General features: G+C 45.9%; 1 protein-coding gene across 1 annotated transcript in view; it reads right to left on the bottom strand.

The window, feature by feature from the left end:
* LOC105303019 (probable phospholipid-transporting ATPase IIB) overlaps positions 1–13,284 on the bottom strand; it is a 171,392-nt gene that overhangs the window by 136,967 nt on the left and 21,141 nt on the right. The window contains exons 4-5 of the mRNA XM_023521125.1: positions 11,007–11,120; positions 2,640–2,748 (exon numbers count right to left, since the gene is read on the bottom strand). Of these exons, the coding sequence (XP_023376893.1) occupies positions 2,640–2,748; positions 11,007–11,120 (223 nt within the window). The remainder of the gene's footprint in view (positions 1–2,639; positions 2,749–11,006; positions 11,121–13,284) is intronic.

Raw genomic sequence — 13,284 nt, 5'->3', positions numbered from 1 at the left:
TTTTCGGCTTCTCTGCCCTGTGTGAGTTCCAAGCTAGGTGGGAGGAAGCCCAGGGTCTTGGGTCCATCGTTCAAGCAGCCCTGAGACGGGTCAGACAGAGGGACACGATGCGCTGCAAGTGCGTCCTCCTCGCCCCCTGCAGAGATGGGCGCCATGCTGGGGAGGCGTGGAGCAAGGGCAGGGGACACACCGAAGAGCTTTCCCACTACTTCTAGGTGGCCTCTTCCTGGATTCACTGTCACTCGGGTGCTATAAACCTCTGACTGCTTTCCGGAGTTCTGATGACATCAGTTCTCAGGTTCTGCTCGATTTCTCAGTGTTTTTGTGGCAAACAGGGCACGTGGAGCTGCCTGCTCTGCCATTTCTGCTGACATCACCACACCGCGTATTTTTGAATGATACGATTGATGCACAGAAACAATTCTCTGCTCTGCCCAAATACCACAATTAAAATAATTTTTTGAATAAGCCAGATCTTTACTATATCCTAAAAAAGGCAAACCGAAGTTACCTGGCCATTAGGGGGATTCTTTCTTGCAAAACTAAAGCTAACCTTCTCTGCAACACACCCTTCCTCTAACATGCCATACTTTAAGCCTAAAAGCTTTTTAATAATTAATTTTTTAATTCAGTTGAGAATAATCTTTTCAACAAATGGTGCTGGGACAACTTGATAAGTCATGTGCAAAAGAATGTGGACTCACCAAACACAAGATATGAAATGAAAACAAATCACAAATCTGAATGTAAGAACTAAAACTAGAAAACTAGAAAAAAAAATAGAAGTAAATCTTTGTAATCTTGGTTTAGCAAATTGTTTCTTAGATAAAACCCCAAAAGCACGAGCAACAAAAGAAAACATAGGTGAGTTGAACTTCATCAAAATTAAAAACTTTTGTGCATCAGAAGACACCACGAAGAAAGAAAAAATACAACTCATAGAATGAGACAAAGTATTTCCAAACCATATATCTGGCAAGGAACTTAAATCTGGACTATAAAAAGAACTTCTTACAACTTCACGATTAAAGAATAACCCAGTTAAAAAGTAGACAAAGAATCTGAATAAACATTTCTGTGAAGAAGACATACAGAAGGCCAATAAGCACATAAAATGCTCAACACCATCAGTCGTGATGGAAATGCAAATCCAGTCACAGTGAGATACTACCCCACACCCACCGGGATGGCTACAGCCAGAAAGAGACAATGCGAAGTGCTGACGAGGGTGTGGAGAAGCTGGAGCCCTCACACACTGCTGGTGAGAATGTAAAATGGTGCGGCCAATTACGGAACAGTCTGGCAGTTCATGAAAACCACAGTTACCACATAATCTAGCAAGTTCACTCTCAGGAAGATGTACAAAAGAAATTAAACTGACACGTCAATGTTCACAACAGCATTATTTACAATGGCCTAAAAGTGGAAACAGCCCACACGTCTACCCACTGACGAGTAGGCAAAAAGAAGCCGGCGTATCACACGCTGGGAGACGGTCGGGCACTAAAAGGCAAGCGAGCACTGATGCGGCCGCAACGCGGACGGACCCTGAAAACACTTCACCGAGTGAAAGACAAAAGACGCGCACTGCGCCACTCCATTTACACGGAACGTCCAGAAGAGGCAGATCCGCAGAGATGGAGCAAGAATGGAGAGTGACTGTCGATATACATACATATTCATACTTTCTTTCTAGGATGTTAAAGATGTTCTAAGATTATGGTGGTGATGGCTTCAGAACTGTGAATACACCAAAAACCACTGAACTGTATACTCTAAATGGATGAATTTTATGTTATGTGAAATATATCCCAATAAGCTGTAAACAGAATTTTTTTGGACAGGATTATTTCAAATAAACAATGCACTGTACAGACGTCCATATGCAAACAGAAGACACAGAGCCACTCCAAACCCCTTCGCGTTAAGCAGGCGTCGAGGTATCGCGAACACCCCCTTGGTTCTTCAGTGTCTTCCCCGTCACTTCTCCGCTGTCATAATGCCCATCTGTGATAGCTTCACTCGATTCTGTTCTAAAACCCTACTTTGCTGCTAAGACTGAGAAACCAAATAAACGAGCCCTTTAAATTAAGCAAGCGGAGAGCCCTGCATGAAGGTCAAGGAAAACACCGCACACCAGTGAGCACCTGGGATCGTGACACTCGTTTTAGGTGCACAAAGCCCTTGACTTTTGTGTGGTTATGGTACTAGAGGTCTAACCTTATGATCGTGTTTCAAGTATAATGCAAGGAGAGATTTAAATGCGGTGACATGATGCTTCACAGAAAATGTGCGTGCCCAGGTGGGTTTCACGTGTGTCTAAGTACACATGTGTTATACATGAACTGTGACAGACGTTATATAATTATTAATATATGTGTACATGTTTGTACGCGTGTGTGTGTTTAGGTGCGTTTACATATTTAATTCACACAAACATATGTCGAAGTATCTGAGAATAAAATTCTATCCTGAAATTCCATACATTCTTTTATTATTAGAAAATTAGATACTACATGCAATCACATAATACTATTTTCAATAACAGAATTAAGACATGTTTTCTTTCACTTATATCAATTCTAAAATACTGACTGCATTAAACACATGATAAACAGGATGAAAAGTGTCTTGCTAACCTCTTACTGTAAGCTTGCTGTATAGTTGTGAATTCACTTCCTTGTCTCGCTGAAAACGCCGGAATTCATCGATTGCTTCTCTCGTGATAGTAACGGCCAAGACGAATCCCTATAAAACAAAATGAAATAAGGTATTTGAGAAAAGTTCACTTTAACAAAAAAGTAAGGAAAATGCTTTTACGATTTAGTCTTATTCTCTTCCCTTGATTTACAGCTGACCCTTAAACAACAGGGTGTGTGACCTGCGCAGGATCCACTCACCCACAGATGCTTCTTCAGTGAACACCTGTATTACTTTCAGTTTGCTGGAGTGGGGGGCAGGGGGGCATCTGCAGATGCAGGGGGCCCGACTGCGCATTGATCCACACCACTTTAAAGAAGGAGCTTGAGCATCCGTGGACTTTGGTATCTGCGGGGGGTCCTGGAACCCATTCCCCATGGAGGCCCAAAACTTAGGTCCCCTAAGTTTTGGGGGAGTCAAAAGTTACATGCGGGTTTTGGACTGCGTGGGGCCCTAAGCCCTGTGTTGTTCGGGGGTCAGCTGTGTATTGCTTCTAAAACATAAAATAAATAAAAACAAAACGACGATGAAACGCGACAACAAAATACTATAAAATGTAATACGTAGTAAAAGATTTACAATTCTTACTATACCCAAGACAATTTTTAAAATTCGAATCATAATATGTACTTCAAGCTGCACATCAGAAAACACCAGTGACCCTAAGAAAAATGAGCGATCTTCCACAGGCCCACGAATCAGATACGGACAGTCAGACGTTCAAACATCGAGTTAACGAGACTGGCACAGGAACCTCATTTCTGCCCTCGAATCTTAGTGCTGGGGGAATGAGAGCAGTGAGGGACACAAAGCAGTGCCGGACACGACACTGGCGCTGACCCATTTTCTTACACGGTGCGGTGTCGGGCAGCTGCACTCGAGAGCAGAGCTCTTTTCCTCTATTGTTAGAGGCCGAACAGGTTAACATGACACTATTTACACAAAAGTTTCACGTTCCTGTCGTCTGCTGTGAACTGTTAGACCACTGACGTGGCCAACACCCATCTCCTAAAAGCTACGTATGTATTTCCTGACTCACGTTCCGTGAACATTCTTCAAGTCCATCTCCCTGTGATTCACCAGAGCTCTCTTCAGCAGGCTCCTTGTTACTGACACCCGTGCGCCATCTACTTTGTGAGTGAATTTCCATGGAAAAGACAATAATTGTCCCTGAATAACCAACGCGCTACAGCGAGTGGGCCACTAGGGGAACGCACTCCCCCTTACGCCGTCACCCCTGAACGCCGGTGTGAGATCCCCTCAGACCCCGAGGCCCAGGGCTCCACTCACCCGCTGGCCAGCACAGCTGTGACCCTCGAGCCACGGCCACCAGCAGGGAGTCATGTCACGACTCCTCTCTGGCCCTCGCATTAGTGGCCGGTCACTGACTGCGACCGTGTTCGCCGCCGCATCGGCCCGGCCCCAGCCGCGCTCAGCTCCCACCGCTCCGTCGCTCTCCCGCCCAGCCTCGTCCACGCGTCACCGCACCGTCCTCAGCTACAGAACCCTCCTCCGGGGCCAGGCCCCCCGAGTCACGGCATGAGCCCTCGATGGCCCCGCTGCAAGCTCGAGCTCCAGAGCCACCAGCTCTCCGCCCAGCCGCCCGCCCCTCGCGGCCTCTACCCCAGTGCCGGCACCACCCTAGTCCCCGAACCCCGAGACGCACCCCATCCGGTCTTCACCAAGGAATCCCAGGGCTGCAGAGAGCACCGGTCTAAGCACCCTAAAGCCATCCGGGAACCGCTGAGCAAGGAGCCATCACCAGCGGGCCCCCGGCTCCAGCCGTGAAGAGGGTGCGGGCACCGAGCCCACGTGCCCCACCGCGGCCCGCGGCCGCGGCCGAGGCACTTGGACCCCCACGCCTGGGTCTTTTAGCACACTCTAAAAAATAATGGTTTTGTTGAGATGTAATTCATGTGCCATAAAGTTCACCCTCAACGTATACAATTCATTTGTCTAGTAGTTCGGAGTTGTGCCATCATCATTACCATCCAATTTTAGAATATTTTCATCACCCCAAAAAGAAACCCCATCCCCAACACTGGCCACCCGCCACTCCCTCCCGCCCCGGCCCCAGCAACCTCCCCCGGGCCGTCTGCCTCCACGGGCCTGCTTCTTCGGGGTGGGCGCTCGCTGTTCATTCAGCATTGATGCAATGACAGACTGCTCCCCAAAGTGGCACCTCTTTCCATGTGCTTATGGCCACCTGCCTACCTTCTTTAGAAAAATATGTATTCAGATCTTACATCGACTTTTTAACTGGGTTTTATGCCCACTTAAAACGGTTAAGTTTTAAGAACGCTATATGTTATTCTGGATACAAGCACCTTGTCAGAGATGACTTACAAATACGTCGTTACAAATGCTTTCTCTCATTCTTGGTTATCATTTTACATTCTTGATGGTGTCCTCTGATGCACAAAAGTTTTAATTTAGATGAAGTCCAATAATTTAGATAAAAAATTTACTTCACGTTTTCTTTTGTCGCTTGGGCTTTTCGTGGCCGAGGTCGCACAGATTCACCTCTGCGTTCTTTTCCAGGAGGCTGAGAGTTTCAGGTCTCCGTTTGGGTTTAACCCATTTTGAGTTACTTTTTCCACGTGGTATATGGTAGGGTCCAACTCGCTCTTTCGCATGGAGCTACCCAGTTGTCGAAAATACTATTCTTTCTCCATTGACCTATTTCGGCAGCCCCGCCAAAAACCAGTGTGTCATAAACGTACGGTCCATTTCCGGCCTCCCGGCTGCGTCTCTGGCCTACATGTCCACCCTTCTGCCCGCACCACGCCGTCTTGATCGGAGCAGCTTGGTACGAGGTTTGGAAACGGAGGAGCAGGAGTCCTCCATCTTCCGTCTACTTTTCTGGGTTGTACAGCTGCTCTGTGTCCCTGCGTCTTCCCAGGAACTTCAGGGCCCGCGTGCCCGCCTGCAGGGAGCCACCTGGGATTTGGAGGGGGCCGCGCCGGGCTGCAACGAGGCCAAGTCTTGATTCTCGAACATCAAATGGCTTTCTATTTATTTAGACCTTAATTTTTTTTTCAAAAGTGTTTTATGGTTTTCAACATGCCATCTTGCACTTTAGCTAACTCTCTTCCTATTTTTTCTTTTTTTGATGCTATCATGAACAGAACTGTTACCCTAATTTTATTTTCTGGTGGTCACTGCTAGTGAATGAATACGAATGATTCTGTGAGTTTATCGTGTGCCCTACAACCTGACTCACTTATTAGGTCCAATATCTCTGTGTGTGGGGGGGGAGGGGGGGCTCCTCAAATTTTCCTACACACCAGACCATATGTCACCTGCCAGCAGAGACGGCTCCTGCCCTTCCCACCAGGACGGCATCCTGTTCCCGATCCCAGGGGACAGTGCCAGGCTCAGCATTAAAGCACGTTGGCCGTGCGAAGCACCAACGTTTCAGAACGAGAGATTTCCACGTGCCAAGCAAACACCTCCAGGCTAGAGAGAAGGAAGCGTGTGCTCGGGGCACTTACGGCAGGTTTCCCAGAGCTGGGACGAAGCAGTAACGGATAAAGTGGTCATCAAAACCCAGTGGCTGGGAGCACGTAAGTACTCTTACTTGAGTGTAAATTCATTATTTTATTAGAACTAGAGTTAGCAAAGGTAAGACAAAAAAAAATATGTGAATCTCCAGCGCCCGATATACAAAAAAAAGAAATTTAGTATTCTCAAAAGCCTTAAAATATACACAGTTTAACCAAGTAGCTTCATTTCTAGAAACATATCCTAAAGAAAAAATCAAGAATCCCAACAGTGAATTTGAAAAACTGGACATAACCTACATGTCTGCAAGTGTGAAATGCATGGTACAGACATATGACGAAATACTGTATTTCCTTAATTCAAAGACACCACTGATTTAAAAGCACATCATTATTATTTTAGTCATAGTCTTGGGGAGGAAGACAGCACTACTTTAAACAGACAAGCGGCTTGTGAGTCACAGCTCAACTGCAGTAACATGAACAATGCATCTACAAATGCAGAAAACACAGCCCCACGCAGCCACCCTCCTGCAGCAGAGCAGCACCTGCCACAGACGCGCTCACCACAGACGACAACTGCTTGGAATTCCATTTGTGAACGATCCACTTTGAGAGACAAGAGGAGAATGATTTCCAAATGTGTTACTTCCATACTGAAGACGGGACTTTTAAAGGAATGGTCTCCCATGAGGCGAATGCCTCGTCACCACCGGGTGGGTTTCCTGCAGTGCAGACTGTTCGGGCCCTCTCTGAAACGTGTCTAGTCTCCAGGGAACAGCCCGGCCTTAGATACATGTTACTCAAACTCTCCAGGCGAATCTAAATTTCAGCCCTTTAGACCTACTGTGAATTCATTACGCTACGATAAAACCACAAAAATGTGCTAGTTCCTAGCGCTTCCAACAACTCGAGGAGTGAAAATCAGCCCCGCCTCTGGTGCAGCCACAGTGGTGACAACACGCCAAGGAGGAACAGGGCGCGGCTTCTGAAAATGAGAGGTGAACGGCCCAGGGAGGAAGCAGAGCCCTGGCCGCAGACAGGACGCCCCGGCCACACTCCCGCCTGCGGCTTCTCTGAGTACCTGACAGGTGTGCGGGACAGTCACCAGTACAGCCATTCCGAGACACCGCCCAACAGCCAGCCTCGAGACACGAAGCAGGTTGAGGGAGAGGTGAGGCCGGAGTCTACACGATGGGCCTCTGCCTTAGAGTCCGGGTCTCCAAGGCCTGCGCGTGTCCCAGCACCGTGCTGGTTCAGGGCGAGCCTCCCACGCCCCCAGGCGACAGCGCTGCCACCGGAAAAACCAAAGCTGAGCAGGAGCGCCACAGCGCCACGCTGTTGCCCTGCAAGTAACAGCATTTGTGCCGATCTGTTAGTCGGACTGCACGACAGGAACGCCTCACGTGCCTGCGCACTGCCCACGACCACAGCTCATGTCAGAGTGGAATTCTTTCCTCCTATTTCCTATTTCTCCAGATAACGCAGGAGCCGTGTGGAGTGCGTGCCAGAGCAGTGTCTATTTTTGTAAAAAGAGAGTAAATTCTACCGATACATTATAGTATCAGTTTACCTTTGAAGAATTATTACGTGCTGGCCACTTTTCTGTGTACTTTAAATGAGTTACTTCTTCGCTGTCACGACGCCCTTAGCAGGTGTGTACCTTTAGCTCTAACGCACAGATAAAGAGCGAGACCCACAGAGAACACGTAATTTTGGCGAGTCTCTGGATGGTGGGGGTCCAAGGAACGGATTTCGTTTCTCCTTTTCACGCCGCGCCCACGCCTCTGATGCAGAGATGCACCGGGAAGGGCGGAGAGAAGGGAGGGCTGCAAAGCCAGACTGACAGGCAGGGTCCCCAGAGATGGCTTCCCCCCGCCCCCGCACAGCCCATCCGGTTTTCAACCATGCATTGACCAAGTACCAGGAAGACATTTCATATGGCAGAGGCGGAGTTATAAATTCGTATTTTCTTCACCTAAAAACCTTCTGCATGGACAGCCCTACGGCGCCTTGCCCATCACGACAGAAGCTGGACAGTCGCTTTGTCACTCTGATGACGCTAGCTCTGCCTCAAAGAGCTGCTCTGAAAGCTGAACAGTATGAAAGGCAGTCTCATTCCGACAGGACAGCGTAATGAAATCACCTTATTTTCAGTTTACACTTCTAAGATATGGAAAAATAGAGCAGAAATTAGTTGAGCTGAAGCTTGTAAATAACATTGCCAGGAATATCTGAAACAGAAAGATTACTAATTAAGCTATCACTGTTTTCAGAAGCATCCCATGTTCAGTTAGAGAGCAGAGGGAATAACTCTGAAGTAACTTTTTTTTCTTTAAAATTAGTGGACATCAGACATTAGATTTTATAACTGCCAGCTGTAAAATAATGGTTTTATGCCTCACTGGCAGGTATTTGCCTAGGAGAAATACGAAAATGCTAACTGATTCTTTTTGCTTAAGCAACCTTACGAAACCTTAGAGAACGAGCAGAGAATGACGTCAAAAACCTTAAGTGTGTGTGCGTGAAGGTCACGCGCCCGGCCGGGCCCTGGACATGGGACCGCGGTTAAAATACACGGGGAGGGAAAGAGCACGAGCCAGAGGCTTCCGGAGAAATCCCTGCGGAAGAATACCTCCTTTGTTTACAAAGTGGAAAAAATAAACAGCTCTTTTTAAACGCGACTTCTGGCGCACACACAGCCCGTAGAATTCCCGGCGCATGTACATAAAAAGTAAAGTACATTCAGACTAATCGTTACAGCAAAGTCTGTATTTGTGAAACATTAGAAATAACCTAAAAATCTCCTTTCCCAGGAGGATGGACAAGTAACTGTGACAGATTCAGAAAAAAAATTCTTTCGGGGAGTTGAAAATTGATTGACTTGGTTTTTTGGTTCAAATTGGGGCATTTTTTTAACCCAGCTTTAGGTTTAAAAAATGCATGTTGCAAAAAGATACACAGAAAAAGACAATCTTTATATAAATTTCTTAAATCATGCAAAACAATATTGTATATTGTTTATTGATACAAATACTAAAATTATTAAGAGATACAGAGCAATGATAATCTCAAATTCAGGACGAAGGTCACCGCCAGCGGGAAGGAAGATGAGCGGGCAGGAGGAGGAAAGACTCGCCCCCCGCGGCTTCCCGGCTCTAACCTCCACTTCTAAAGCTGCGGCGGAAGCCCCGGTGTTCTTTGCGGGGCACGCACCAGCCACTCAAACCCAGGGCTCCCTGGCCAACTCGGGGCGATGGCAGAGCGTGCGCCGGAGGAGCTGCCCCAGCCCGGCCGACCACGGTCCCCGCGCACGCACACCACGTATCCTGTAGCTCTAAGACCTCTAGCCACCGCTTCCCCTCCGCCTGTAATACACTTCTCCCTGTTCTGTACACAGCGCGCCCCTCTCTCCTGTCACTCAGATGTCATTCGATGCCACCCCTAAGAAGGGCCTATCGCTCTAAAGCAGCCCCAGTCCTCTCGCTGCCCCTACCCGACTCTTCGCCTTCCTGTTCGCAGCTCTGGGATGGCTGCCGGGCGCTGTGGCCCTGTCTGCGTCCTCTGTCCCATGCCTGGGCTCGGCCGGGAAAGCACACCCGTCTCAGTCGCTGCGGTGCCAGCACTGGGCACAGACAGCTCGCTCCTGGCGGGTCAGAGTGTGGATCCCATCCTATCCATGTTTCAACCCCCTTTTCCCAATCATTCTAACAGATGTACCTTTAACGTTATTAAATACTTTTTCTAAACTTCATTTTTAAAGCTACACGGAACATGGCAGTCCAACATATGCATGGCACAGAGCATAAATGATCCGTTGTTAGACAGCTGACTTTTAAAGAAGTTTTACATCAAAAATAAAGTAGACGTTCTTCAGACTTTGTGACCCGTTATTTCTTCAGGATAAATTCCTCGCATCCATTTTCAGGCTTCCAGTAAAGACGACCAAACCACCCTCCCATGCTGCAGATGGCCGTCTACCAGAGAGCAGGTGAGGGCCACCGCGGACACGGTCAGCGCCGCGCCCAGTCTCGGATCTGCATGTGTGACCTGCACGGGGACGCTCACCGCTCACACCCCTGCAGCCGCGTCCATGTGAACGGGGACAGGAGGGCTGGCTCCTCCTGTCCCGCCAAGCTGACTCCTAGCCCGTCTCCGGTTCCCTGCGGCAGACCCCGGCTCCAAGGGCGCGCCGGCAGGCGCCTGAGCCCTGGCCGGCTCCGCACGGGGCCGACCGCCCTCGAGTAGACCGAAGGACCACACGCTCTTCTAGGAGAGGGGACGAGGGCGTGCCTTTGTATGAGCTGAGAATCGATAAAAACAACCAGCAAACAGCATGAGACGATTAGCAAGGCAGCACGTGCCTAAAATGGAAGTATCAGGTGATAAGTATCATTTGCCTTTCAACAAGTTGTACGCACTGAGCTGTCCACCAGGAACTGTCCAGGCTTCACTGTGCTACTTCAGCACGGTCACCGTCAGCCAAAGGTGTTAAGAGAATAACATATCAAGCAGACTCCCTGGATTCCAAGTGGCTCTGTGGCCACGCTGGGGACCTGGGTGGGGGACAGGCCTGCCACTCGGGCAGGTGCACAGGGCCCCACAGAGGCTGCCGGAACCCCACCAGCAGGGGGCGCGTCTGTGAGGGGCTTAAGCGACAGACGCTGTCAAATCCTTTAACAAAAGTTCAATGATACAGAGCAACGATATCACATTTTAAGAATCTGATCAATTTGTCTATTAACCATTTCAAGTCTTAAAACTATACTCTAAATATTTAATTTCAAAAATCTTTTCTTTTACCAGAGGAGCCCAGTAGGTGTAGAGATAGCCTATTTTCAATGCTGGTACGAACTGTGAGCAGGAGACTACCAGAAAATAGAGGTTCAAGAAAAACTTGAATTGTTCATATAAAACCTAAAAAGGAAAAAAAGACAATTAGAAAGTTCAACTACATTAAAAGTGTCTCCTAAAAGCTTTTGATTTTCTTGTATGTAATTTTGCAGCTTCCACACTCACCGTCTAGTCTATGGATCTTTGTGCGCACATCTGAACAAATAAGGCAGCAAAGCCCCCAGCCGGCAAGCACGCACACAAACGTGTCTTCTGACAATAGCTCAGAAAGTCTCGTAACGGAAAAGTCTTGTTAACCTCTTATTTACGAAATGGTAAAAAAGAAAACATGATAGCCACGTTTTCTGAATGTAGATATCTGGGCAGCTTTACAATGACTGAGAAACAAGCAAAACATTCACATATCTCTTACTTCCCCTAAAACTGCCCTCATCACCTGTATTTAATTTCCTTAAAGTGTGAGAAATGATAAAATATAAAGATGTGTAAATTACACATGTGGACTTTCAGTAAAAACAGCCACCCATACATATTCACTTTTGTTCCATTTCTTAAATCTCAATTTGAGAATTCTCAAATTGGGATTTAAGAATTCTCAAATTGAGATTTAAGAAACGGAATGAAAGTGAATCAACTTAATTCAACTGAATCTGAAAATCAAGATGGAACAAAAGTTATATTTATAGATGAGAATAATTCCTCACATAGCACTCTGTACAATCACAACGAAACGCCACAAACTTGCAACTTGCAAACCCACAACTCCTTGGATGCCATGTTTTATGCAACTTGGAAGGCACGGTGACTTTAACAGAGCAGAGCAATGGGTTAAGAACTTGCTGTTGATTAAAAGAGCCTGGAACCACCATTTTTATATAATGAAGTTATCTGCATCATCGTACAGTCGTGTGTGACTGAAAAATCGGTTACATTGATACACGGTTATGTTCATAATCGTGCACTTGCTCTCTAAAAATGTTTTGAATCATTTCATAAATAATCTCAGCAGGAGAGAAAGCTCTCTTTCTCCTCAGTGATTTCTTTAAAATCTCAGTTAGCATAAATTATATCTATTAGCAATTCAGAAATTGCCATTCATGCTAAAAATGGCATAGAATTCCTACTGTGCAATTACCAAATGTTTCTAAAATACTACATTTTAGATGAAAAGACTAATTTAAGAGACAATCTAAGGAGAAAATCATTCGCACGGTAACAGTTGCACTGACACATCAACAGGTATTTCCAGGCCTCACCGGGCTGTGGATTTACTGATCACAGTCAAGCTGCGACGTTGGCTCTGAAGCACTGTAATCAATACTTCATTGTCTACTGAACGAACTTTGTGACCTTTAGGGACATGTACAATGCTTAGCCAATCTGTGAGTATTTAATAATTTAAACCAGAGAGAAAAGAGTAACCGGTCAATAAAGATAAGAATATTTATCTGCCTAAAAGACAATTTACATTTTATTGTCCTTACAAAAGATCAGTTTTTTTAATCGAAGCTGTCGGATTTGTGTTTTAATAAAGGATCACAGCACATATTAAGCACTTGCCAACTCCTGGATGGGTGGGATGGGCAGTGGGAGGTAATCAATGCCCTAAAGAAAGTCAGTGAAAACATGAAAGATAAAGTAGCCCTCATGTCACAGAATCAAGAGATTTTCTTGCAAAATAGCACAAGAGCTAATACCTAGAACATGTCGATAAGTTTGATATAAAAATATAGTCAGTATCAGATTCCTTTTGCCTCAGAAAGATAAGTCAGTTATCAAAATAGGGAATGATGCACAAAAAGCAAATCTTATTCAACTATTCTGAATACACATGAACTCAGTTTTGTAATTTAAACCAGAAATATCACTAGCAACAAAAAATAGTAAAATATTTAAAATTCAGATTTAAAATAACGATAATACCTAATTAAAGAGAACTCGTGGTATAACAATATAACAGGTGTGAAATTTATAATGTGAAGTAAAAAAGATAGCCAGAAATCCTAACAGGCATTTTGTTACTGACTCACATTAAAGTAAAATTAAAAATTTTACTTTAATTATGAAGTTCCTTGGCAAGCTTTAGGCATTTCTTTCATTTTGCACTCCACACAAATTTCCAGGCAAATAAAATTTATGACTTACTTTCTAATAATTTTACTTTACTTGATTATTTCTATAATATAAGTATGATTTTTATCTAGAACTGAAGGCAATAATCAAACTA

This window comes from Pteropus vampyrus, unplaced genomic scaffold (genome assembly GCF_000151845.1).
Source record: "Pteropus vampyrus isolate Shadow unplaced genomic scaffold, Pvam_2.0 Scaffold295, whole genome shotgun sequence".
NCBI lineage: Eukaryota > Metazoa > Chordata > Mammalia > Chiroptera > Pteropodidae > Pteropus > Pteropus vampyrus.
This window is presented reverse-complemented; position numbering and strand designations above follow the sequence as displayed.